This window comes from Myxocyprinus asiaticus, chromosome 15 (genome assembly GCF_019703515.2).
Source record: "Myxocyprinus asiaticus isolate MX2 ecotype Aquarium Trade chromosome 15, UBuf_Myxa_2, whole genome shotgun sequence".
Classification (NCBI taxonomy): domain Eukaryota; kingdom Metazoa; phylum Chordata; class Actinopteri; order Cypriniformes; family Catostomidae; genus Myxocyprinus; species Myxocyprinus asiaticus.
In genome coordinates this window covers 40,746,819-40,770,078 of record NC_059358.1, presented here as the reverse complement: position 1 = coordinate 40,770,078, position 23,260 = coordinate 40,746,819, and the positions used below count along the sequence as shown (strand labels likewise).

General features: G+C 38.6%; 2 protein-coding genes across 8 annotated transcripts in view; one reads left to right on the top strand and one right to left on the bottom strand.

Moving 5' to 3' along the window:
• LOC127452633 (CUGBP Elav-like family member 3) overlaps positions 1-23,260 on the top strand; it is a 76,590-nt gene that overhangs the window by 34,273 nt on the left and 19,057 nt on the right. For all 3 annotated transcript variants that reach the window (XM_051718259.1, XM_051718260.1, XM_051718261.1), the window contains 4 exons: positions 2,826-2,874; positions 21,071-21,199; positions 21,319-21,398; positions 21,878-22,021. In XM_051718259.1, the coding sequence (XP_051574219.1) occupies positions 2,826-2,874; positions 21,071-21,199; positions 21,319-21,398; positions 21,878-22,021 (402 nt within the window). The remainder of the gene's footprint in view (positions 1-2,825; positions 2,875-21,070; positions 21,200-21,318; positions 21,399-21,877; positions 22,022-23,260) is intronic.
• Positions 3,774-18,272, bottom strand: LOC127452643 (uncharacterized). 5 transcript variants are annotated; one of them, XM_051718275.1, is made up of 6 exons: positions 18,042-18,272; positions 13,771-13,891; positions 12,501-12,555; positions 7,446-7,733; positions 7,035-7,337; positions 3,774-6,036 (listed from the first exon to the last, which is right to left on the bottom strand). In XM_051718275.1, exons 3-6 carry the CDS (start codon positions 12,544-12,546, stop codon positions 5,678-5,680), a joined length of 996 nt encoding a protein of 331 aa, XP_051574235.1. In that variant the 5' UTR covers positions 12,547-12,555; positions 13,771-13,891; positions 18,042-18,272; the 3' UTR covers positions 3,774-5,677. The 5 variants fall into 5 exon arrangements, with proteins under 5 accessions (XP_051574235.1, XP_051574233.1, XP_051574231.1 ...); XM_051718273.1 differs by having other exon boundaries at positions 18,056-18,272; XM_051718271.1 differs by lacking the exon at positions 13,771-13,891.

Sequence of the window (23,260 nt, the reverse complement as noted above, 5' to 3'; positions counted from 1 at the left end):
CTTGTCCATTCGAGTGTGTCTGTGCATGTGCAGAATAAGTTAGGTAGGCCTGTTTATTTTTTCATTAATTACAAACCTGTACCCGACATTCATTTGAAGTCATACTTGAAAAATTCACCCGAACCCTGCCTGAAATTTGGCGGTTTCTCGGGTCCCGTCAGCCGGGGTCGAGTTGCAGACCTCTAGAATGTGTTAAGCATGAGAAAGTGTTATTGAGCTGCAGATGTCAAGATGTATAGTGAAAAAGGAGATACATTTTAAACTGTTCTCATCCAAAATCGATGGTATCACTTCAGAAGTCATGGATGAAACCACTGATGTCATATGGATTACTTTTACGCTGCCTTTTGGAGCTTGAAAGCTTTGAATCCCATTGTCTTGCATTGTAGGGACAAATAGACAGTACTGTATTTTCTGGAATATAAATCAGGTTTTTTTTCATCATCTGAAAGGTCCTGCGATTTATAGTCCGAAGCGACTTAAATACATAAATTACTAGAAACTGATGTCAGCCGATCAAACACGCTGCACACCTAAACACTTTAGCTTATACACAAACAAATAAAAACATCAATAATAGAGACGGTAGTATAGCGTTTTTAAAGTTCCCTATTCACATTATTTTGCCTTTACAAAATATTTTATGCAGCCAGTTTAAATATTTAATAATATTTAATAATTAATGCATAAATGAATGCGAGAGTCTCTCTCTCTCGCTCCATGACTAAGCACATTGCTGTGCACGTGACGTTTTACAAATGGGTTTGTCGTGACTCTCCAGGAAACTGGAGCATGTCTCCTCTCTCTCTCGATTCACTCTGATGTATTTGTTTCATCTCTGGCAGCCTGCACAGCTCTCTCTTTTAAAGGAATAGTTTACCCCAAAATGAAAATTCTGGCATCCTTTACTCACATTCATGTTGTTTCAAAACTCATATGACTTTCTTCTGTGGAACACACCAACATTTTTTGAAAATGAATGGTTATGGTGATTGCTGTCGATCTACAAAAATGACAAAAAGCTCCATAAAATTTGTCCATATGACTTCCAAGTCTTTTGAAGCCATTCGAAAGCTTTATCTGATTGACAGACCGAAATTTAAATCGTTATTTGCATAAATTTAAATAAGCCACATTGCACAAGGTATGATGTCAATGGCACCAAAAGATGTAAAAAAGCGAATTGTCTCACAACTGAATGTAGTCATGTTTTCATCCATGTTAAGAATTTAAGCTTTGAAAAAATCTGAACATCGCAATAACAATTTGTGAATAAATCTGCGTTAAATATTACCGTTAATAAAGCAAGCATACTAAACATTCTGAAGAACTTCATGTTTGCTAGTGTTCAGCAGCAGATGTCTGATGTCTGGGAGCGAAAGCTTGTTCTGGAAGGTAATAGCAGACAATCATTTTGATGGCTGGCTTTATCATTTCAGAATAACCAAAGCAACATTTGCAATGATATTGATGATATTCTCTGAGTGAATTAGGTACGAGCTAGATGGCGATAGCTGATATAAATGCCGATATCAATAATACAATTTAACAACAGCAAATCAAATGTGCACAATTGTATTTATTTTTTTTAAGTGAAACGAACACTTATTTTATACAATATTTACTCAAATTTGCTTAAAGTTTAAATAAAAAATGTAAATTCTTAACACTCCTGTTAATTGGAAAGTGAACACAATTATCAGCTGATACCGATATTCGAAAAATGGACATATATTGGCAGATTAATCGGCCTAGCCGATATATCGGCCTGTCACTACAAATAATCACACCACCATAATAAGGACTTTTCTACCAATGGAGCAATTCAAGCTTGTATAGTTAACCCACCTTTATGTTTTTGTGAGTCTCAGTCAGCAGGGGGCAGAATGCGCAGCTCCAGTTTTACAGGTCATGCTCAGCTCTATCTTAATACTGATAAATATTGATCATATGCGATTAATTGTGATTGAAGCGATTAATTATTTGGCATGCATTTAATCAATTTAAATCGATTTACAGCCCAAGTTACTTGTTCCTCTAAAAGTGACTTGCTGTCTCAAAGGTATCTGCATAAGTTGACAAATTATACTGTATATACTGTATACTCTATATCACTAACAACAGGATAAAATAATGCAGATTCAAGCACACAACTCAGAATGAAATAATGCACAGATATTACACACACATTGTGTTTACAGAAAACATTATCTCACACACTTGTATATCTCACATGAACCTAAATGCAAATCAGATACACACACTCACACAAGCATATCCATCTCAAACACACAGTTTATACATGGATTTATTTGTAGATACTGCTTGTGTTTTTATGTACTAAAGAAACCATAATCTACACTGGAAACATAATACAACAGTGGGGCACTATTCATTTTTAAAGGCTCTGATTGAACAGAGCTACTACATCATATTGTGTTGGGAAGTTTGTTTTTATTTTTTAAAAAGTTTAAATGTCAATGACTATGTTCAGAATAGCATACTACCATATTACTCTTACTATTGCTACAGTATGTGGTGTGTGTCCTGTGCACAGTATGCACATTTTAGCTGAATTAAAAATAAAACGTGATGAGGTCATGTGTTAATGCATCATACTGAAGTTTGAAACATTTATTGTGTATATAATCCGTTTCACTTAATTTTTTTCTTAATTGTAGGCACAGTGTATACAGTACTGTGCAGTATTGTGTTATTAAGCTAATATTCCTTTCTGAACATATCCTATTTAATGTTGTATGGTGGATAGAATAAATAATTTGAATTATTGACCTATTTTTTTACTATTATGATTTATTTTCCAGATGAATCGGCCCATTCAGGTGAAGCCCGCAGACAATGAGGGGAGAGGAGGTAAAGCATCTGTTTCCACCCTTTTCCTAAATCACTGTGGCATTTTAAAAACTAATTTCTCATTATAATTAGTCACCTTCACAGATCACAGCTCCCCTCTTCTCTCTTTCCTTCTTTATTACTTTTTCCTCTTCTAGTTTTCCTTGACATATCTAAAATGAACATTTGTCTGCTGTAGCCACATCCTCCTATTGGCTGTTGTACCTGTGTAGATTACCTTAAAGGGAAAGTTCACCCAAAAATGAAAATTCTGTCATTATTTACAGTACTCATCCTCATGTTGTCCCAAACTCTTATGACTTCCTTCTTTCTGTGGAATACAAAAGGTGATGTAATGCATAATGTTAGACACTGACAGTCGCAGTTGCCATTCACTTTCATTCTATGAGTAAGAGCTGCGTCGACTTCAAAATGTCACCTCTTGTGTTCCACAGAAATAAAGTCATATGGGTTTGGCATTATATGAGGGTGAGGAAACGATGACAGAAATGAATTTTTTCAGGTAGTATAGTACAGTATAACAATTAAGTTCTATGTATCAATCTGATCAATAAAACACACCTGCTCAATCAGACTTGTCTACTCACATATTAATTTTGCTTATTTGATTTTCTTCGCATAAAAATAGTACCCTATGACAAAGAAATCATATATCAAAACAATGTATGAAAAATGCTGTTTTATTGACTGGAACATTTTATGTGCTATTTTATTACTTTTCCTACTGGAATTGGAAAAAGTGAGTCCTGACAAAAATTAAAAAAGAAAACAAAATTGCACAATAATATGTAGTAAAATATGTAGTAGCAGCTTAACCTCTTCCACTGTTTCCCTATTTTAGTAACCAGCTTGAGTGTAAAGGATGCTCTTGATACAAACACAATGTCCAGTCGTTTTGCTATTTTGGGTGGTTATCCCATTTATTGAAGTAGCCAAAAATATATACAATATAAGATTCATGTGACACTGTCAATCAAGCGTCCTACTTCCTCCTCATGCATGTACTGCCCCCTAGTTGTGTAAGCCCAGAAATACATCAAACATACAAGATACATAACCTAAATATGGCTTCAACATTAACCAAAAAAAATGAAACAAAATGTTTCAAAGAGAAACAAAATATAAGCAGATTGTGAAGAGGCCATAGTAAACAAAGTAAAGTAAGCCTTTTAAAGGGTTTCAGACTACAGTTAACCCCAGGTTATAGCTAATTTAAACCCAGGGTTTAAAATGTCACTGGGTTGGGGGCCTGGGTAGCTCAGCGAGTATTGATGCTGACTACCACCCCTGGAGTCGTGAGTTTGAATCCAGGGTGTGCTGAGTAACTCCAGCCAGGTCTTCTAAGCAACCAAATTGGCCCGGTTGCTAGGGAGGGTAGAGTCACATGGGGTAACCTCCTCGTGGTCACGATTAGTGGTTCTCGCTCTCATTGGGGCGCGTGGTAAGTTGTGCGTGGATCGTGGAGAGAAGCATGAGCCTCCACATGCTGTGAGTCTCTGCGGTGTCATGCACAACGAGCCACGTGATAAAATGCACAGATTGACTGTCTCAGAAGCGGAGGCAACTGAGACTTGTCCTCTGCCACCCGGATTGAGGTGAGTAACCGCACCACCATGAGGATCTACTAAGAAGTGGGAATTGGGCATTCCAAATTGGGAGAAAAGGGGCTAAAAAAATAAAATAAAAAGTCACTGGGTTAACAATTTCAAGTGTGAAAAGCCCATGAATGAGTCAACTGCTCAAAGGTTGTCTGGGAGAGTGTTAATGCTTGGTGTCACAATGACTAAAGGCTGACTCCACACTTTTTATACACGTTTAAGATGCAACCGGCTTGTTGCACAGATGATCTGAACAAACTAGCTGGAGGATAGGCCTATGTATCACTCATCGCTCAAATAGACAGTGATGTGCAATTTCAGTGCTATAAAACCTGCGGTTCAGAAGAGAAATCTGATATTGTCTTTGTGGCTGTCAAACATAAAAATGTCTCTTTTGGCAGTCTCTTCATGGTTTTAAAACAGAGGCACTATTCTTCCATACAATGTAAAGCAGTGGTTCACAACTGGTCGGTCATGACCACTGATCTATAATACTGACATCAGCAGTCTCATTGGTGATCATGATTTCAAGCTTGATCAAACTTCCTAGTGCCATCTAATGCACTAGAAAGTGTAATTGAGCTTGAAATCATGATCGTGCCAAGAGACTGCGATGGCAAGATATACAGTGAAAAAGAAGTAATATTTTGGTCTGTTCTCACCCACACCTATCATATTATTTCTAAAGACATGGATTAAACCACTGGAGTCATATGGATTACTTTTATGCTACTTTATGTGCTTTTTGGTGATTCAAAGTTCTGGTCACCATTCAATTGCATTGTATGGACCCACAGAGCTGAAATATTCTTCTAAAAATCATAATTTGTTTTCTGCAGAAGAAAGTCATGCACATCTGGGATGGCATGAGGGTGATGAGAGAATTTGCATTTTTGGGTGAACTATCCCTTTAAGCAAGACCAGTTGAGAATCACTGCTGTAAACAATAAAAAGAAAATGTTGTGAACAATAAATACAGTTTTTCTTCCAAAACATTCAATAAATATACATTTAAAGGAAAAATGTGAGTTTTCACATTGGAGAGAGGAAAAGACAGACATTTCTAGTTTTCAAAGTTTCCTTATTTCTCACCAAAGACTTACATTCTCTCCTATAGAACAAAAATCATTATGGCAGTGCAGTTAGCAACATTTAGAGACAGGACTAAGATTGCCCCATACTTCTACAGGCCTCATTCTGTGAGATTAAAAAGGTTTGGTATTGGAAGGCTTATTGTATTCAGTGCCACTCTCTTGAGTGGGTATAATGACTGTTGGTGTTGACTGACTGTCATCTGTGGGTGGTGATGTGGTGGTATCACATGCCAGCAGATTGTCACTTTCATTCACACTCTCCTGTGCAGTCTGAGTGGTTGTAGTTGATGCTGGTTGAATTTCACCTTTGTTTTGTTTTTTGATAATAAAATATAACATAGCGGTTAAAACAGCTAAAAGAACTAAGATTATGAAAACAAGACATTTGATGACCCGAAGAGAAATGATCAGAGCTTCTTCCGCATTGGAGTTGCACTCTGTATGGTTTCCTTCTGGACTAGACTGTTTCTCTGTGTGAATCAGAAGAGAGAATTGGGATTATACACTGTTGTTGCTTTTTTTTTTTTTTTTTTAGTTGAAAACACAAAGTGACCCAGACTTCATTATTAATATGCATATTTAAACTCAAATTCAGTTTATCATACAGGGTTGCAAACGTTTAGCTATGCAAATAAAGGACACTTGAGGATTTGGAGCACTCCACTACATGAGGATGAGGGTCTCCCTCAAGTGAGGAGGAGGTCGGGCATTTTCTGCTTATAAACGGGACACAATGCCTTCAATATGGGAGGCTGTGTAATTTCTGACAAAATACGGGACAGTTGGCAACTTTGTAAAAATAATAAAAACCTGTCAGAAAATGTCTTGGTCTTATATTAATTAACCCCAATTTTTTTTTTTACATTGTGACATTATTTTCAGAACACTTGGACACATTTTACAGCCCAATTCTCATTACTGCAACATGTCAGATTCCCATTTCCGTAACGCTGTCTTTTTTTCTGTATTACAGTAAAAAAAAAAGAATGCTGTTGTACAATGATTTTTTCAAACGAAATCCTGCGAAAATGAAAGGCAGCAGTACCAAGGGAGTACTCCTATGACGTATAAAAACCATATCATTTTCTTTACAGTGCAGTAATGAGAATATCATAATGACCTTTTTTGTTTTTCACTGAGAACTGGGGAGTAAAATGTAAATGTCACAATATAAAAAACTTTAGTAGGCTTAATTTTAATATGCAAAATATTATTTATATATTTCTTTTGATTTTGGAGTAAAATAGGTCCAGTACATTTTCTTGACAGGTTTTGTGAGAATCACCCATATTCTGTTAACAAATTCTTGCGCACCATGATGAGGAATGTCTAATGACTAGATTTTCATTTTCAGTGACTTGATTTCAATTCGAACACTGGTTGTATGTAATTTACACGTTGACAACATATTTAATATATGACCAGTTAAATTTAAAAACAACATTTGGACCAACTTTTCCAGTCTTACCATTCACATATAACATATAGGTGTGTGGATATCCTTTAGTAGTTTCATCATTGACAAAGCAGCGGTAAAGTCCGGCATCTGTCTTGCGAATGCCAGTCATAGTCAAAGAGAGGTCGCCATTTTTGAAGCAGCCATCTTTCAGTGATACTCTACTTTCAAAGCCTTTGCCATGGACTGTAAATCCATTGATTGTGAAATGCAGAACTCTTTCATCATCACGCAGCCATGTCACATCCTTTGCATCATTCGCATAACACCAAAGGGTGATGATTTCCAACTCGGCTGCTGTAATGTTTAGAGCAGCTATGGGGAAAACATTAAAAAACAAGTTACAATTCAAAATTAGGCAATATTTACACTAGCATATGCATAGCAGCTCTCTTATGCAAGTCAGATACAGTAATGACTTACGCAAAATGTCCAATTTAACAAAATGTTTAGTCCCATCACAGATGCACTCATAGGTCCCCAGGTCACTGTATTTTGCTGAGATGAGAAGCAAGCCTTCTTTGTTGTCTGTGAATGTAAATTTTTCTTGAAAACCTTCTTCAATAGTGCATCTCTGTTTATGGCACTTGCCAATAGTTGCCTCTGTGATGAAGGTTTTTCTCCATTCAGCATTCTCACAGCTGCTGGTATTACAGGAGAAAACCACTTGCTGGTCTAATGTCGAAGAAACAATACTCTTGGAGAATGTGCCTGAAAAACAAACCATAAAAGACACTGTCGGTTTTACACTCTTGTTGTTAGCATAACGAGACTTTTATGATCCCTAAAGAGAATTTTGTGCAAACAGCAACAACACATTGGGTCTCATTCATGAAACTTCCTTAAATATATGAGTAAATTGGGAGTGATTTACACATAAAATGGACCTTCCCAAAAACGTTCCTCCAGATTCACAAACACCCCAGATTTGTTAGTTAAATGTGTGTATGTTAGTGAATTCCAAACATTTGTACGTGCACAATGATTCACAATTATCATAATCCACATCCATGAAAATGCCATATAAGGAAGGCACAAGACTCGCTATTAAATGCTTTTAACATCTATGTGGAACAGTAATGAAATCGTTTTTATGAATAAAGTGCATTAACATTGTAAATGTTTTATTTAGCAAACACAATAGCATCTCAAAGAAAGTGAGGACCCTGCTAAAAAGACCAGCATAAGCTGGTTGGCTGGTTTTAGCTGGTCAGTCTGGTTTTAAAGGGGTTTTGAACACTTTTTTTTAGGTGGTCAGGCTGGTCTTAGCTGGTCTGGCAGGTCTTTGCTGGTTAAGCTGGTCTTAGCTGATCCGGGTGGTCTTGGCTGGTCTTAGCTAGTCTCCCAGCCTGACCAGCTGAAAAGTGTTCAAACCCCCTCTGAAACCAGCTAACTGACCAGCATAGCTAGGCTGGGCGACCAGCTAAAACCAGCCAACCAGCTTAGGCTGGTTTTAGCTGGTGTTTTCAGCAGGGGAGGTTACTGTCATACAATAAGTTTTGCGTTCCCTCATAACAGTTTTGCGTTCCCTCACAACAGTTTTGCGTTCCCTTGCAATAAGTTTCGCGTTCCTTCACAACAGTTTTGCGTTCCCTCACAACAGTTTTGGGTTCCCTCGCAATAAGTTTTGCGTTCCCTCGCAACAAGATTTGTGTTCCCTCGCAATACCTTTTGCGTTCCCTCGCAATAAGTTCCGTGTTCCCTCGCAATAGTTTCGGGTTCTCTCGCAATAAGTTTGTCACGTATTCCCCGTGTTTGCATTGACTTTTATGTTGAAATTCTTGTTTAGTCCCCATGTTCCTGTTTCCTGTTAGTTTTTGTAGTCCTTTGTAGTTTCATTTTATGATTGGTTTTCCCCCGATTGTTTCCACAGGTGTTCCTTGTTCCCTTGTTTGCCCCTGTGTATTTAAGCCCTTGTTTTTCCCTTGTTTCCTCTGTCAGTCTTCACATGTATTGTCATGTTCTGTACCGGGTTCCCTGTGTTTTGTTTTCTTTCTTATTCTGAGTTAGTTTTTCATCTTTTGTTTCTGTTAAAGACAGCACTTAGATCCTCCATCCTAGCCTGTCGTGTTACAGAAAGACTGACCACAAAATGGATCTAGCGGCCGTAAGAATTCTGCTCCTTCAACAAGGGGACCGTCCAGTTGAGGAAAACGTCCGTGAGTTTTTAGAGCTGGCAAATGTAGTGCACTATCCAGACCGCTCTCTGGTGCTTTTCGTCCGGGCCGGTCTGAATAGTGCACTGAGAGAACTGATGCCTCCGGCTGATCCTCGCTGGATGCTCGGCGAACATGTGGAGAAGGCTCTGGAACTTTCCGGTTCCCTTTATACAGTAGATTATGGCGGAACCCCGGGCCAAAACCTGCGTCTTCGGCTCCCTTGTCGAAGCCCTCCATGGCCCCTGTCTCGAAGCCCTCCATGGCCCCTGTCTCTAAGTTGTATGATCTGCCACTAATGTCGGTGCGTAGGTCCATGAAGACCCTACCTCAAAAATTGTCTGCGTCCACACCTGCCATGGCCAACGAGCCAACGTCCACTCCTGCCACGGCCAACGAGCCAATGCCCACGCCTGCCATGGCCAACGAGCCAACACCCATGCCTGCCATGGCCAACGAGCCAAGTTCCCATGTCCCTTCCCATGTACACGACCACGGAGGTCGTTTCCAAGTCTCTGCCCATGCCCATGATTACAGAGGTCGTTCCCAAGTCCCTTCCCGTGTACACGACTACAGAGGTCGTTCCCAAGTCCCTTTTCATGTACACGACCACGGAGGTCGTTTCCGAGTCTCCGCCCATGCCCACAACCACAGAGGTCGTTTCCAAGTCTCTGCCCATGTGCACGACCACGGAGGTCGTTTCCAAGTCTTTGCCCATGTTCACGACCACAGGGGTCGTTCCCGAGTCTCCGCCCATGCCCACGACCACAGAGGTCATTCCTGAGTCTCTGCCCATGCCCACGACGACAGAGGTCTTTCCCGAGTCTCCACCCATGCCCACGACAACATAGGTAATTTCCCAGTCTTCCCGGAGCCTTTGTCTCGAGCCACGCACGGCTCTGCCCAGAGAGTCTTCCACGGCTCTGCCCAGAGAGTCTACCGCGGCTCCACCCACAGAGTCTTCCACGGCTCCGCCCGCTTCTCCAGAGACTATTCCCCCTGCGGCTCCACCCGCTTCTCCAGAGACTATTCCTCCAGCGGCTCTGCCCGCTTTACCAGTAAGTCTTCCTACAGCAGCTCCGTCACCTAACCCAGTCCCTGTCCTGTGGCATTCTCCCAGGCCTCCTGACCTTGTCTCGGCCCTGCAGCCACCTACCAAGCCTCCTGATCCAGTCCCTACCCGGAGGTGGTCTTCTGGATCTCTTGGTCATCCACCTGATCTGCTCGGGTCGCCTTGGTCTCCTGGCCATCCACCTGGTCTGCTCTGGACTTCTGGGTCTCCTGGCCGTCCGCCTGATCTGCTCTGGTCTTCTGGGTCTCCTGGCCGTCCACCTGATCTGCTCTGGTCTCCTTGGTCTCCTGGCCGTCCACCTGATCTGCTCTGGTCTTCTGGGTCTCCTGGCTGTCCGCCTGATCTGCTCTGGTCGCCTTGGTCTTCTGACTGTCCGCCTGGTCTGCTCTGGTCTTCTGAGTCTCCTGGCTGTCCGCTTGGTCTGCGCAATAAGTTTTGGGTTCCCTCGCAATAGTTTTGCGGTCCCTACTTTTTAAAAACCTCAATTTTAAACATTCTCTTAATTGTTTTAATATTTTACGAAAATTTGGTTTAAATACCATTCTATTTGTAGTAAAACCATAATAACCACAAAATTATTATTTTTATTTCCATAGTTTTCATTTTCTGTATTATTACTATGGTTTTACTATGAATATCAAGGTTAAAATAAGGTTACTGTAGTAAAACCATGGTACATTTATTGCAAGGGCATGCAAAACTATTGCTAGGGCATGCAAAACTTATTGCGAGAGAATGCAATCTATTGCTAGGGCACGCAAAACTATTTCAGAAAAAAAAAATCCCACCCTGGGTAGGGTTGCACCAGCTTTCCGTAAGGTCTCACTTAAGTTGGGATGTAAAGTTCAGACTAAGGGCTTATTAACTACTAGTTAGTTTGTAACTAAGTCAGTGCTTACTTTGGTTGCACCACCTGCTTTTAAGGCAAGACTTAACTTGTAGGTCATAAACTCTCCGTAAAGTGATGCGTAGTCACATAATATGACATTTACCTTTATTGATCCAATAAGCAGCCTTCAAATTTGTACACAGAAGTGTTTAAAAGCCATGCATTTCAGGTTGATTTTGTTACAGTTCAAGTTCAAACCTTGTTTGCTCACGTAACTGTCAGCTGTAATAAATTATATTCCCATTGAAATACTATATGTAATAAAAGTAGATTTAATAAATAGTATATTTAGCCTATGAAAATAACATTATTCAGAAACTTTGTCTAAAATTAATAAGGGCAATAAATAAAAACTAATACAACATGCAAAATTTATATTTAATCATTTTAATATCATATATATTTTGTATGTGATGAAACTTGACACTGTGTGACGCACCCCGTGCACAGTTAGATTGGTTTCCTGCTGAAGAGACAAGTTTTTTTATTTATTTTTTTACATAATATTCTCTCTCGTAAACGAGTGTAAATATCAACATCACCATATGTCTAAAGGACTATAGTTTGTCACGCAAAACATGAGCACATTGATGTCATTAAATGAGTCTGCTTTTTCATTCCAACCGTTACTCCTGGTCAGAGGCTTCTGTAAATATTTAGTTCATACATAGGGTTAAATCCTACCTAAATTTAATGGTTCAACACTCAAATATTTAGTAGTCTGTAAACTGTGACTTGGTGCCCATTTACGCCACAACTAGGCTAAGTTGTAACGTACATATGGCTGGTGCAACCCGCCCCTGACCTCTCATAGGTCCTAAACTGGCAGCTACAATGACCAGTATATGATAAACACAACTTTCATCTGAAACAGTGAAGAGAAAACTATGAGAAACGCAAAGTTTCAAAGAAAAACCCACATCTGACACTGGCAAATAAGAAGAAAAGTTAGAATGTGCAAAAGAACTTACAGATTGAGTGGTAAATGACTACAAATAAGTATAATGGATGGATGAATCGAAGTTTGAGGTGTTGAGCTATTACAGAGTTTGACTGTACAGTGAGTGAGAAGTATTCTACAAACCAATGACATCTTTGGGAAGTGCTACAGAAAGAATATCTTAATGAACTGACAGTCTAAAGAGTCATTGCTGAAAGTGGAGGATTCATGAATGAACAAAGTTTGAAGAATACAATGTTTATTTAAATAGAAAGTCATTTATAACATTATAAATGTCTTTACTGTAATTCTTGATCAACTTAACAGCATCCTTGATTAGTACAATTATAATTTCCTTTCAAAACCAAACTTTTGAAAGGTAGTGTTTATAAATACATACTGTATATAAGAAGTGGCTTACCTTTTATGTTTAAGCAAAATAAAAGTGTTACAAGAGCACAATTCATGGCGATGCACTGAAACATAAATCAAGAAATTTTGTTATATTTCGAGTCAGTCACTCTGCTCAACTTCAAATACAGTCAAACTATGATCAAAATACAATGCTTGGTTTATTTCATGCATGGTGGTCACATTCCTGGGTAGTTTAAGACTGCAAGTTGAAACTTTCAAATCTATATAACTTCCTGGTCGTGTGACCTAGCGATGTCAGACCACATGTAATGCATTCACAATCAACTGGCACACATTTTATGATTTTGTGTATTTATTATGATTTTTTCTTACATTTTCAAATCTATATAACTTCCTGGTCATGTGACCTGATGATGTCACACCACATGTAATATATACACAAACACTTATAACACATCTTACATGACTTGGATTTTGGAAAAAGAAATTGTTTAAAATGTGTATTTTTAGTGAATTTTAATTTCTGAAATATATATAATAAAAAAAAAAAAAAAACAATCAACTTTCTTTGACCTTGAACTTATGTTACCAGCATACCTACCTTGATGAAACATGGCAAAGCACTTGCACTACGCCATATCTCAGCCTGCTTTGCTGCTTTTTTTTTAATATGCAGCAATAAACAACTTTAATAAGTCACCACAACTTGAAGTTTGAATGACATCTGACATGGGATCTGAATCTGTGCTTTTGATGTTGTCAAGAGCCTGCGCTATCCACTGAGCTACAGCACTTACTCCAAAGCTATTGGAAGGCTTAAGCCTGGTTTATACTCGCTACATCTGCAAGTTTGCACACAACAAAAATGATGTCATCGCGGCATTGGCGGAAGTGCGCCTTGACTTCGCTAGACCCCAGTTCGTGCGGTGGTGTGCATCCCATTTTTTGTAACTGAGCGAACTGTGTGCGCGGCGCCACATTCAAAAATGAACGACTTGTGTGAGACAACATTGGATAATGGCTACGTTTACAAGCACTCATGATGCGATTAAAGCAATACTGCAATTAAACTGTAGCTCATGTAAACAGAATATTGTGATTATGATATTGCGATTATGTTTATAATCAGAGTACTGATAATCGCAGTAATATATGTGGAGTACTCCTATTTTAATCGCTTTATACTGGCATGTAAACGCTTCAATTGCATTTCTTCCACTCTGACCAAAGAAAGCCTGCTCCAGTGCTGCAGACGGATCATGTTCCACTCAAGCACAGGTTCGAAATCATCGTGAAAAAGAAGAAGCTACACTTACTTTTCGCCTTCATGCAAAATGACAGTTCCATGCACCGTTTTCCAGCAGTTGTGCTCCCCCATCTACAGCCCCACGGCAAAAGAATACATATTTTCCCCAGTTGTGAATGTCCGTTTGAAGTCTGAAATGAATGTTGGGGAGATAAAAAGATCATATGCCGCAAAATAGTAGGAAGGAAACACGTCTTTGACATCCATCGCGTGTATTCCGATTCACACATAAATGACTCTTATGAACCGATTTTTTTGTGTGAATCAAAACAGACAGAACAACCAGTGTAGTCTGACAAACAAATGACTCTTATGAACCAATTCTTTTTAGTGAATCAAAACAGACAGAGCAACCAGTGTAGTCCATCAAACAAATGACTCTTATGAACCAATTCTTTTTAGTGAATCAAACAGACAGAGCAACCAGTAAGATTAATAAATATTCTATTAGCATTTTTAAGGCATGATACAAGTATTTGTCTGTTGCCTTAATATTGAATAAAAACAAAAACCAGATTGAAGTTTGATGCTTTTATTACAAAGACTCTTGTAAAGGTTTTAAGTAGTTGTGTCTGACTGGCAAACAACTACTTCTCACTACTACTTTCTGCTGATTCAGATGATATTTTCTCTGGGCTGCCCCCTGTTGTTTCACAGAATAGTACAATGGCGGGCGCGTCAAGTATTAACGGCTCTAGAATTTAAGGAGGTGCGTGCGCAGTCTGCGGTCCGGCGCACTGCCAGGTGAAAGTATAAACAAGGTTTTACATGGCATCTGGATTACTAACTCAAAGGACAATTTATCCACAACTAAGGCCGTTTTCACACCTGGCTCGTTTGGAGCATTTGTTTTGGAACCTGGCATGTTTTCTCCCTTGGTTCAGTTTGTTTAGTCATATATGAACACGGCAATCACACTCGGATCCGCACCAAAACAAATGGTCCGAGACCACGACCGACTGCAAATGAACTTGCTTGTGGTGAGAATGCAAACTGACCCAAGGGACCAACGAACCAACCTGCATCACAATGCATGATGGGAACTGCACTTCCCAATGGGAACTGCATTACATCAAATGCAGCACTGGTGGCTCAGTGGTTAAGGCTCTGGTTACTGATCAGAAGGTCAGGGATTCAAGCCCCAGCACTGCCAAGATGCCACTGTTGGGCCCTTGAGCAAGGCCCTTGACCCTATCTGCTCCAGTGGTGCTGTATCATGGCTGACCCTGCACTCTGTGACCCCAGCTTAGCTGGGATATGTGAAAAAAAAAAAAGAATTTCACTGTATTTGTGCAAATGTGTGATAAATGAATAAAAAAAAATTTTTAATTATTATAAAAGAAAACTTAATATAGCCAACATTTAAGTAAATATTAAAAACGTATACAGTCCAAAAATGGGTATTGTAAAAAAAAAAAAAAAAAAACAATATAAACAAAATCTGCAATTTTCTTTATATTGTGGCTATATGTGTGACATATGCACAGGTGAAGTATATCCATTCCACTTTCACACAAATACACATAACATGCAATTAATTTACATAACCATAAATGTTTTAAGGCAACATGATGCAAAAGAGGGTTAAACATTCATGAAATGCTGATAAGCTATAGTGATTAGATAAACGATAGATATGTGAATAACCATGAATATACCTGACAGATCTTTGGTGACAAATTCTGTGGATGAGCACTAGGGTTGGGCATTTTGGTCATTTTGTCTACTTGAGTACTCGGACAAATTACTTCAAGTACTCGTCAAGTACTCGAGGGGCAATGACATGTACATAACTGTACATATAATAACATGTCTGGCAATCGTCTTTGGCTGCTGCATTGCTGTGACGAGGAGGAGGGCATGGCCAGGCCGTGATGGAGCATGGCTGGCACTGAATCAGCTGATCAGCAGGAGAGCCAGATAAAGGGGAGCCAGAGTTGCCAGTTCGGGAGAAAGAGAGAGAGATGTACGCTGCCGCATTGCATATGTGTCTGTGTTTGTTTATGTTTGTTTTAAGGTAAGTTTTACCATAAAAATTTATGTTTACTGTTCAGCCGGTTCTCACCTCCTCCTTGCCCGACCTTTAACTTACTTGGAAACTCGTGTGAAAATCTTCAACTCCCATTTCGTCGAGATGCAGGTGTGTGTTACGTCACGCAAATGTGGGCACCCAGGGCAGGGATGTTAACAGTCAGTGATAAACATTTACTTTTATTAAATAATATCCATTAACGAGTCAAAGTTCTTACATTATATTAAAACATGTATAGCAAACATTTTGCAGAGACAGGTGTTCAAAACACAGTTAATTACACTCTCTTTTGATTATCGTAACGATAGCATTGCAGCGTCGTATATCAGTTTGGTTGCTATGAGACGTCTCTGATAATCAATGTACCCCTCAAAATCACAACGTAATCAATCTCAAAATTAAAAATAAGCTCCCTTTTTGACACGTGTGTGTTTAGTTGTCAGGTAATTGTCACTGAATTTCAAATTAAGTGAAAAGTCACATCATGCATGATCACCATCGATCATCAATTTCATGATCGATCATTGCTGCCACGTCTGAGTACTCGAGTACTCGTGCCCATCCCTAGTGAGCATATCATGGCACCTCACAATCAAAGTGCACCTTCTTTCCTGAAAATGTCTTGTGATTGCTCTTCTTCGAAAATAAAATAGAAAAAAAGCCACAATAAGCCCGCAGAACTGTTGTCCATCCTTCCTGATGGATAACCGACCGGCCGCTATAAACGGAACCCCAGAACATAAACAACGCACTTTGACCAATGAGGGGACAGTTTACTCACATGTGATTTGTGTGAACACATTTTGGTCCATTTGGAAATGTTGCCTTATGAAAGCGATCCGAACCAAGGAGAAAATGCAACATTGTAACAATTTAGTTACCGTTTCAGAACAAAGCAAACGGTCTACAGGACTGAAAACGACCTAAAACTTTAATTGAATTGTATGCTCATGTAAAACCCTTATTATTGTTCTTGTTCCATGTTACACAAAAATTATTTACATGCGAGTTATTTAGCTGAATATCCAAGCAGATGTTGTCCATAAAATGAAAGCAGTTGCTGGTGGATATCATGCTCCAAACAGGAAGCAAAATAGTAATACTCAGTTGTCCTTATAACTTGTGCAACAAATTCCAAGTCACTAAAGCCATATAAAACATATATACATTTGAGGAACTGATCAAAATTTAGGTTGTTATTCATTGAAAACCCAATGAAAACAAGTGTCCCAGCTGCAGTTTTGCAATTCCAGCTGTAACAATTCAACTGTTAGGACTTTATATTCGTGTGTAAGTACATAGGTATGTAATGAGTAATACAAAGTAAAAACATATTGTAATAGGCAGTTTTTCTACAGCTGCTAACACATTGTGAGTGTCAGTGCAACTACTTGAATATAAGGGCCTAATAAGTGTGATGTAGCTAAGTAAAAGTACATAATGTTATCCACCAAGTCCAAATGTTCAGGAGGATATTTCAAAAACCAAAGATGGGAAGGTTTATTATTATTATTATTATTATTATTATTATTATTATTATTATTATGGGTAGAATGTGTTTGTGAAAGCATGATGTGATGTGACTGTGACATCATCAGGTCACATGATCAGGAAGTTATATAGATTAGAAATTTAAAAAGAATCTATAAAAAAAAACAACAAACAAAAATACACAAAATCATATTTCCAAAATCCAAGTCGTGTAAGATGTGTGCCAGGTGTGTGTGAATATATTACAGGTGGTCTGACATCAGTAAGTCACATGTTAAGGTTGTGAAATAAATATAGGTTGAAAAAAAAAAAAAAAAACATAAAAAAATTAATAAGTTACGATTCCAAAATAAAGTCAGGTAAATTGGAAAGTTGTTGTGTACATGCGCTATGGGAGGTCTGACATGCATCTATTTCTGTTAGCTATAAGTTAAATGCCATTTCGGTTACATTACAATGTTATAACACCATTACATATCCTAGGGAATAAGCCATTTATGGCATTAATTTTTTGTTTTTTGTACCATATATTTGTACTTAACTTTCATCTGGATAAAGCTACACATGTTTTTGTGCCAGCCTTTGTTCGTTTCACACTTAAGAGACACTTCCTGACTTTGCCTGCCGAATGTCTTACGAATGTCCAATATAAAAACAACTTTACCGCAGTACGCAGACCAATGAGCCGCAAAAGAAACTCCAAAATAACAATAAGTCGTAATTAATGATTCCGAATGGATCACACTCACACAGCTCACCGCAGAATACTGACCGTCAAAAGTTCCCAGAAATGAACGGCTTTGTTGATTCATCCAAAAAGAACGTAAAAGTTATCTAAACCTTCTCATTTGAATCCTTTAGACTTGTGCAAACAAATAGGTGTGATGCGAGCTTCGGGTAGAGAGGCCTGTCTCACGAAGCGGGTTTCAGTGGTTATCCAGCAGACCAGAGCAGAGACACTATAGCTATGTCTCGTTTGGAAGGATGCGGTCTCCGTAGGACAACCGGAAAAGTGACGTAACATGGTTGCTATGACAGCACCTCACTCTTTAACAAGCGCGAGCGCTTTGAGTGAGACGGTAACAAAGTTCCTTTAGAAGGAAATGTATGAGGTACATTTTAGGAGAGTTATAATGATGTAAAGAGAAAAGAACATAGATTTTACAGGTGTACTTTTAGTCTAATACTTTATTTTAATTATATATTAATAAATTGTGCATATTATATACTCTGCACCCATCTACTGAGGTACTTCAACTTGGGAATTAACATTACTTGCGTTTGAACATCATATTTACGGGCAAATTGGCATAATTTTTTTTCGACATTTCCGTTGAAGCAAAGAATTGTGGGTTGTGAGTGCCCACGAAGGATACACCCACTGATCTATATTTTTTTTTTTTTTTTTTGTCTCAAAAGACTGGCCTGTTTTTACCTGTGTTTATAGCCATAGCAACTTACCCCACAAGTCTAACCTGCTCCTGAGCTGGTTTTATTCTGGGTTACAGATTGCAAACAGATACTTTTTTTTATTATTATTATTTATTTTTATTTTTTATTTTATTCAATGCCAAAAGAACAAGATGTATTACACATATTCACATCATTTATAACATAAAAGTTGCCAGAAAAAAAAAAAAATGTTTTACATAAATTTCAGTGCTTTTAAAACATTACATGTTTTTAGTGCTTTTTGATTTGCAAACTGATACTGAAGAAATCAGTGCGTCTCGGAGTGACGCAAAAGACCGCAACAGTCTGGTTCGGAAGTAAAAATCCCTTTGCTAAAGAGCTGAATTTAATTGAGTATTGAGTATATATTTATTTATTTGTCTTTGTAACCCATGCTGATATGTAGATGTCTGTGGTATTGTCCTACAGTAAAAAAAAAAAAAAAAAAAAAAAAAGAAAAGAAAAGAAAATTTAAAAAAGAGGTAAAAATCCCACTAATGTTTTCCATCCCAATTGTTTTTCAATGATAACTTATAAATCTTTAATGACAGACCTACCCAAAGCTTCATCGATTGTAAATGCTTCCTTTGAAGCCATCCATCTGAGTTACTTCAACTTCATTGTTTATAAATCGTGTTTGATAGTGGAATTCCTGGTGAACAACTATGATAACCATGGTCCAGCAGAGTAAGCTTCACCAATCAGAGAGTGCAGCCAACAAAGCTCACAAAACATGCCTCGGAGTGACTGCCCACTCCCATGATGCACTGTGAATGACGTAATATAGTCGGTTTCCCTTCACCCTACTTATCTATCTTTTAAAAAAAAATACATATATATGCTACTTATCTATTTGTACATATCAGAATATTTAGCAAAAAACTTTAAATATATTGATTCTATACTTATAATTAACAACCTAAAATCAATAGTTTTATATATTTGCATAGATTTTTATTCAATAACATCATTCGCAATGCTTCATGGGACTGTAGTCCGTGCCCTCATGAAAGACGGTAAGTACACAGTCTTGTACCTTTGTCTTTTTGTCTGATATTCAAATACTTTTTTTGCTGTTGTAATTCACCTTGGAGCTGGTTGGTTTGGTTCATGGCTTCCAACTCTTTTATGGAAGGTTTTATAAAAACACTATGCAAAAAAAAAAATGAATGGGTAAAATACTTCCGGAACCCAGATGGCTGAAAAAGTGGGCAGGAACTGTTGCACTCTATAAAGTCACTTCCCCTTGATCTCTCGCTCCAAAAATATTTTTTATTGATATATATATATATATATATATATATATATATATATATATATATAAATGTAATAAATTAGACCTATATGTTAAGATATTATTAGACACACACACACACACACACACACACACACATATATATATATATATATATACCATGCAATGCGTGATGCTGAGAACCTTGAAAAAATGCTGTTTGCAGAATTGTTCGTAAAGTGAATCTCACACTTTAAAGATGCATTTATTGTGTGAAAATATCTGCTTATCAGTAGTCTGTGAAAATGTCACCAAACAGATCCACTGTTTCTTTTGTTTCTGAAACATGCTAAAAAAAAAAAAACATGCAAAAGGAATACTGTATCTCCACCACTTTAGTTATTGCATTTGCCACTGTTCAACATTTTCCCGGTTTCTCTCAGAAGGAAAACGTAAATAGCGCGTGAAAGTTTCTGAAACTGTACAAACCACATGAATATTAAATGAGATAAGCACAGATTCATTATATGATCAGTTGTCTGTTGCTAAAAAACTCTCTAACAGAGCATCATTTCAGACTGTATACCTTTGGCACCGCAATGCAGGATTAACACTGTAAAAGCAGTGCGAGCAGGGTGTCATAACCCAGGGTTAAAGGCCCCCTTTCAAAATTACAAGTGTGAAGCATTGCTATATCCAGGATTAAAAGTGGGGTTAAAAAAGACAATAACCAAGGGTTAAGTGCAGTGTGAAAAGCCCTAAATCTTTCCAAAACCGGATGACTGTCTTTTTTTCGTGGAAAAAAATTCTAAAAGAAAAACAGCACCGTAAGTGTTTCAAACAAGTCTGTCCTGAAGTGTTTAATTCCAAGTCTTCTGAAGCCATAGACTGAAATTTAATTCATCATCTTGTCATGTATCCTTTGAAGTTTGTTTAGACAGCTCCTGCCCTCTGCTGGAGGGTAAGAGTATTGCAGCACTTTGACTTCTTTATTAAAACAGTTAGAAAAACTTGATTACTTGAGTTCAAATACTCAATACACAATTAAAACATACAATGTTGAACAATACAGAGTGAATATGAACATCTCGTCTTTTTCAGAGGACAGGAAGTTGTTTGTGGGGATGTTGGGAAAGCAGCAGTCTGATGAGAATGTGAGGAAGATGTTTGAACCATTCGGCAGCATTGATGAGTGTACAGTACTGAGAGGACCTGACGGAACCAGCAAAGGTGAGGAACACACACACACACACACACACACACACACAAATTAATATTTAAAAAATAAATTGGATGTTTTATTTTGTGCTACAATGTCAGGTAGTACTAGCAGATTGTTATGTTGACAGGCTGTGCGTTTGTGAAATTGCAAAGTCATGAAGAGGCCCAGGCTGCCGTTAACAGTCTGCATGGGAGTCGTACACTGCCCGTGAGTCTTTTCTCCTCTCCTCTATTCTCCTCTCCCTTCCTCCTCTCCTCTCCTCTTCTCTTCCCTCCCCTACCCTCCTCTCCCCTCATCCTCTCTTCTCCTCTCCTCCTGTCCTCTCCCCTTCTCTACTCTCCTCTCCTATTATGTCCTCTCATCTCCTCTCCTCTGCCCTCCCCTCTTCTCCTCTCTTCTCTTCTCTTCTCCTCTCCTCTCCTCTTCCCTCTTCTATCCTCCTCCTCTCCTCTCCCCTCCCCTCTCCTATCCTCTCCACTTCCCTCCTCTCTTCTCCTCTCCCCTCCTCTTCTCCTCTCCTCTCCTCCTCCTCTCCTCTGCTCTGCTCTCCTCTTCTCCCTTACCCTCCTCTCCTCTCCTCTAATATCCTCCTCTCCTTTCCTATCCTCTCCTCTACCCTCCCCTCTCCTCCTCCTCTCCTCTCCACTTCTCTCCTCTCATTATTATCTCTCTCTGTCTCTGCTCAGGGTGCGTCCTCCAGTCTGGTGGTGAAGTTTGCAGACACAGAGAAGGAGAGAGGTCTTCGGCGCATGCAGCAGGTGGCCTCCCAGCTGGGTGTCTTCAGTCCAATGACGCTAAACTTTAACACATACAATGCCTACGCACAAGCAGTGAGTACAGCTCACGTGCACAAAATAGACATATCAACTACAGCCATCACGAACACTCCTAGTAAATGTTTGATTGACTTTTACACGTAATGTGGAGTTCAGAAGTCCACACTGAAAGCTTAGGATTCAAAATATAATTTAAACTTTGAAATAAAAAAATGATTTTGAAAAAAACAAAGAAAAGTTAGTGTGACTAGGGCTGCACAATTAATCGAGATCACAATAAAATCATGATTTGGTCATATGCAATTTCTAAACCTCAGCAAGCTGCAAAACATTTTTAACTCATAATTTTGTGATGTTTGATCTGCTATTCTGACTAGTGCACATCGTTTACACAATGACAAGATGTGGCTTTTGCAGCCCTGCAAAAGGGAATTTTATCATGATCTTGCACAGTAAAAGAAATGTACTGTATATTATGTTGCTTAAATGCGTCTCCTGTGACCACTTGTGTCATCTGTTTCCCTGCATGTTAATATCAGACGCACTGAATAAGATCCGTGAAGTGCTTGTGTATGTATTTGCTTTTTCAAATTTTCCGGACGGTTATTTCCTTTTAAACCCACTCCTAACCGGCAAAGTTTAAAGTCTTGTTTTAGCACAGCAGTTGATTGACTGGTGAGGTGTGGCACTTCACTGCTGTCCGGGACGCATTCAGGACGGATTAGCATTTATATCTCAAATGCGATGTGGTCACGTGCATTTTTGTCTATCTTCGAATGTGTTTTTTTTTTTTTTGTGTTCTGATCACAAAACATTTTAGATCACGTTTACATCTGTATTTAGCACTGACCACTTGTGATCGGATCACCTAAAACGCATCTTAATACTAGGTGTAAAAGGGGTCATACAGCCCTAGTAGGTCTGTTCTGATAAAGTCATGGACAGCAGGGAAAAAAACAAAGATCAATAATAAAATGCAACTAACCACATAATGTGCATTTAGGATAGCAAAATAAATAGACTTTAAAGGGAAGAGAAACTGCTCATCATATCTTTTTGTTGACATCAAAGTTTGGACGTTCAATCAAACTCTACGGTATTTATTGCAAATTCATCTGTCACTTGCCAGAAGCTAGCTAATCTTGGCAGGTGCGGACATGGAAAGGGTGCATGACATGCCTTCATCCTCAAATACCATGACAAAACTATGCAAAGTAAAAGAAAATAAGACCCAGTCTACATTAAATATTGGTTATGGGTTTGGTATTGTGTCAGGTTGCCACTTGATGTCCA